This window comes from Thecamonas trahens (assembly GCF_000142905.1).
Source record: "Thecamonas trahens ATCC 50062 unplaced genomic scaffold supercont1.15, whole genome shotgun sequence".
In the NCBI taxonomy this organism is placed as follows: domain Eukaryota; order Apusomonadida; family Apusomonadidae; genus Thecamonas; species Thecamonas trahens.
Genome location: NW_013657665.1, coordinates 418,866 through 423,054, shown reverse-complemented (window position 1 = coordinate 423,054; position 4,189 = coordinate 418,866). Strand labels below are relative to the sequence as shown.

At 66.1% G+C, this 4,189-nt stretch overlaps 3 protein-coding genes across 3 annotated transcripts; 1 reads left to right on the top strand and 2 right to left on the bottom strand.

Moving 5' to 3' along the window:
• Positions 1-5: 5 nt before the first annotated feature.
• On the bottom strand, positions 6-1,023 carry AMSG_02602 (uncharacterized protein). Its single transcript, XM_013904054.1, has 2 exons — positions 900-1,023; positions 6-577 (listed from the first exon to the last, which is right to left on the bottom strand). The coding sequence occupies exons 1-2, from the start codon at positions 1,008-1,010 to the stop codon at positions 38-40; spliced, it is 651 nt and encodes a 216-aa protein (XP_013759508.1). The 5' UTR covers positions 1,011-1,023; the 3' UTR covers positions 6-37.
• Positions 1,024-1,336: 313 nt separating this feature from the next.
• On the top strand, positions 1,337-2,467 carry AMSG_02601 (uncharacterized protein; the record flags this gene model as incomplete). The annotated part of the gene is made up of 1 exon (XM_013904053.1): positions 1,337-2,467. The coding sequence occupies one exon, from the start codon at positions 1,337-1,339 to the stop codon at positions 2,465-2,467; it is 1,131 nt and encodes a 376-aa protein (XP_013759507.1).
• Positions 2,468-2,782: 315 nt separating this feature from the next.
• Positions 2,783-4,121, bottom strand: AMSG_02600 (uncharacterized protein; the record flags this gene model as incomplete). The annotated part of the gene is made up of 2 exons (XM_013904052.1): positions 2,783-2,807; positions 2,971-4,121. The coding sequence occupies 2 exons, from the start codon at positions 4,119-4,121 to the stop codon at positions 2,783-2,785; spliced, it is 1,176 nt and encodes a 391-aa protein (XP_013759506.1).
• Positions 4,122-4,189: the final 68 nt, after the last annotated feature.

Genomic DNA, 4,189 nt, shown 5'->3' with positions numbered 1-4,189 from the left:
GGGGGGGGGGGGATGCGCGGGGCGGGTGTGGCAACCATCAGTTGCTGGCGCCGAAACGGCCGCAGACGCCTTCGCACTGGTCGATCGAGCCCTGGCAGATGTCCGGAACGGTGAAGATTGACATCGGGACGAGGGTGGTGTACGACGATGGAACAAAGCCAAAGATCTGGAAGCCCGAGTTGTTGAGGAGGAGCGGGATGTGCGAGTCGGAGATGTCATAGTAGTAGTTGTCCTCGTTGCCGGCAATCAGCCACTTGTCGGCGGTGACGCCCTGGGCGGTCACTGTGCCCTCGAACGAGGCATCGGCCATCCACGACGGCTTGAGTGGCCCACAGCCCTGCTCGACGGTGCAGCACTTGCAGCACTCGCCGCTGTCCGAGTCACCTGCCTCTGGGAAGTACAGGAACCGCGCGTCCGAGTTGGCAAGCTGGTAGCATGGCGTGCCGGCGCCGATCCCCGTCGAGCCGCAGAACGCCTCGGCGCTCGCGTTGGCATACGCCACCAGCGAGGCCAACGGTGAATAGTAGTACGAGCCAGTTGTCGTCATCCAGTTGTTGGCCTGAGGGTTAAACTCCTTCTGTGCGCGTGGCAGTCCGCCCCATCGGAGGAAAAGGGAACCAAAAAAAAAGGCGACGAATGAAACGGAGGAGAGGCAACCGGCCGCCCCACCCCCCCCACCCCGTGCCACAGCAGCCACAGCAGATAGACAGAGATGCATCGTGTGTGACGTAGATGTTGTGAGTGCAGTGAGTCGCCATTGCGTGGCTTTGGCCATCATAGATATCTGCTCCGCCGACCTGTGACCGGCTTGCGTTGCAACCCAGCCGGCACGGGCAGGCACGGAGAGAGCGGCTTCAAACATGTGGAAGGAGGCGGGAGGGGAGGAGTGCGGTACGTACAAGCTCAAACTGGGACGCCCACGTGCCCCACATGGGGGGCGTCGGTGTCGCTAGCGCACATGTGGCAATGGCAAGCACTGCGGCTGCCGCCAGACAGAGGTATGTCTTCATGGTGATGGGGTCAGGTGAAAGGGGTGGGGAAGGGTAAGGTGCGCGGAAGCCGGCGCCGAGATGTGGACTGCGTCGACCGGCCAGGATGGCGGGGGGCAGATGGTCCGGCTGGGCAGTGTCACTACCACCTACACTCGCCTACACACTTGCCTACATACACCTTGCCGACCATCTTGCCCGATCGCATTTCTGACTGTCTCGCAATGCGGGCTCGATCGGGCTGAGCCAAGTCAGTGTGGAGGGGGGGGAGAGAGGGAGAGGAGGGGGGGGGGGGGGGGGGGGGGGCAAGATAGCTACACCTCACTGGCCGGCTGCAACCCATTGGCATGGACACGTTTATGGTACAGTGCGCAAGTGTACCGGATGGGCGGAGCGCTGAAGACGTGGCGGCGCTGTTCGAGCTGCCGCTTGTGGGCAGCCAGCCGCTAGCTCACGCTGTGGCCAACCGGCTCGCGCCTCCAAGCCGGCTGGTGATCCTCGCGGGTGAGGCGGCGGCAAACTCAGCTGCGGTGGCGATCTCGATGCAGCGGGAGATGCACAAAAGCCGATCGTCGCTGGCGGATGAATCGATGCCACTGCTGGCTTTGCCGCACGACTCGCCGACTCCCGGCAAGAGCTCGCTCTCGGTCTTCTTCGCCGACGCGCCGTCGCGGATCGGCGCCGCGCCGCTGGCGACCAGCGCCGTAGCAGAGCAAGGCGACGCGGGGCGGACGCTGTCAGACTCGCTCATCGCGACCCGCGGAGGGCATGGGGCGAGCGACGCCACCGAGTGCCTCGTCCTGCAGTCGCCGCCCAAGCACACCGAGTACGTGGTCACGGCGCGGGTGGCCAGGGTTGTGGTGGCTGACGCCCGCGACTTTGTCCTCACTCTCGCGCCGCGGCTGCTCCCACTCGACATTCTGCTTGCGACGAGCTCAGACGTCACAATCGTCTCGCGTGGGACGTGTATCAAGACGCTCGCAGTTGGCGACGGCGTCGCCGGCCGCATCCGCCTCGACCTCAGCTCGCTGCTCGATCTCGGCTCGATCCTCACCCGCACCGACGGGCTCGCCGGTGTCTCGGACGTAACCATCGATGTAGAGGCTCCTCCGAGCACTACTCGGCTTGAACTGACGCCGCCGGACCTGCATGCCGCGCTCCTCCGCGAAATCGGCCATACGAGCTCTCTGGTTCGCCTCGACGTCGACGACGTTCTCGTTGAGTACTCGGGCTTTGGCAGCCTTCCTGTGACTGACCCGCTGCACGCCAGCGACCACACTGTGGCGTCTGAGCTCATTGTCCGAGCCTCGCACGCCCGGTTTGGCGCAACGTCCGCGCGCGATGGCTACTATACCGTCGACGAGCTCGACGCCCTCGTGGTCCACGCCAAGCACATCACCCGCATGTCTGCCCACATCTTTGGCCGTCCGCCGCGAGCCACGCCGTCCCCGCCACGGGCTCGTTCACGTTTTACATAACACGACATCCCTCTTTCTCCTTGCCTCTGCCCTTGCTCTTACCCTTGCCCTTGCCCTTGCCCTTGCCCTTGCCCTTGCCCTTGCCCTTGAGACTTGCGGCGGGTGTCGACTTGGATCGTGCCATGGCGTGCTCTCTGCTGCTACCACTGCTGCAGCTGCCGCTGCCATGGCTGCAATCACTCCTGCAGCTACTGCGGTCACTCTTGCCGCTGTAGCTGCCGCTGATAGGTGCGGAAGCCTCACCACTGGCCTCTGGGCCAGATTGCAAGCAGAGGTCCGAGCCCGCGCCCGCGGCCGACGCTGAAGCAGATGCCGTCAAAGCTGCAGAGCGCGAGTCGGACTGGTTGGAGCATGAGTGGCGATCCGAGCCAGCGCGCGCCTCGCCATCCGAGGCGGAGCGAGAGCCAGAGCCCGAGTCGCTGCGGTGGCGGGAGTGAGGTTGAAGGTCGGCCAAAGTGGAGATCGGGATGTTGGCTTGCGACACTGGCGGCGAGGCTGAGCACGAGTCGCGACCGCTGACCAGGTCGTGGGCGCTCGAGTCTTCGACGTCGGAGCACGAGCGCTCGCGCCAGCCGTCACCAGGGTCGCTCTCATCATCGATGGGCGGCAGCAGCCGTGGCGGCATCCGAGTCCCAGGCAGCTCGCCAGCAGAAGCCGGCGGGTCGTCACGCGGTCGATCGGGCGTGAGCTGCGGCTCCAGCTCGTCGTCGGGTGTGGACCAGAGATTGGTCGCCGTGGCGCGAGCTGGCGCGGTCTCGGCACCGATGTCGACAGAGACATCGAGGCCATCAATGACTTGTGACGGCTCGCGCGAAATGGCCTCGGAGATGGCCGAGACCGTTGACATCCGCCGCGACTTGCGACGTAGATGGAGCGAGTCGGTCGACTCGCCACCATGCGGGAAGTCACGCTCGGCAGTTGAGTTGCTGTCGGCGTGCAAATTCTCGCGCGAAGCCTCTGGCGAGAGCAGATCTCCTGTTGAGGCAAGCCGCTGGGTGGAGCGCTCGATCTGCTCGGCGGCGGCGCGCTTACGGCGGCGGCGGCGGCGTGCAGCTTGCTCATCCTCACGCCTGCGGTACGCAGCCTCGAGTGTGACATCGAGCGGAGGCGGGGCCGGCGCAGCATACGCATGTGGGCGAGTGGTGGCCTGCCACAGATGGGCCGGAGCGTCGGGTGGGATCGGCGGGGGGTCGTGGACCACCCTGGGTGCGCCGCCGAGCAGGGCAGGGTCCATGTTGGCGGTGAAGACTGCGTAGGGCGAGTAGGCGTCGGCGGCCGCGTTGCGGAAGGTAGTGCCGGCTTCCTGCGCTGCAAGAGCTGCCCGCGGTGAGCCCCATTGCGGCGAGACCAACGGCTGGGCTGCATGGAGCGGCGAGGCCGCGGCCAGCGACTGCGCGGCCATGGCATGCGGGTCGCCGGTTGTCCCGCGAAAGAGCTGCTCGTCGTCACGGCCGCTGCCCCACTGAGACCGCTGCTTGTTGCGTCGGCGGCGGAGCGAGCCCGAGCCCGCCACGGCACCGGCGTCCATCTCCAGCAGCTCGTCCGAGCTCACTGACGGGTCGGCCGACTGGGTATCTCCGGTCTCGTCGGTCCGCCGCCGCTGCCGCCGCCGGCCACCACTTACACCGCCGCTGGCCCCACCGCCGCCGGCCATCGCCCCGCTTCCAGAGAGCGAGTTCTGCAGCTGCTTCTTGTAAAAGGCGTAATAGGCAGTGTCATCGC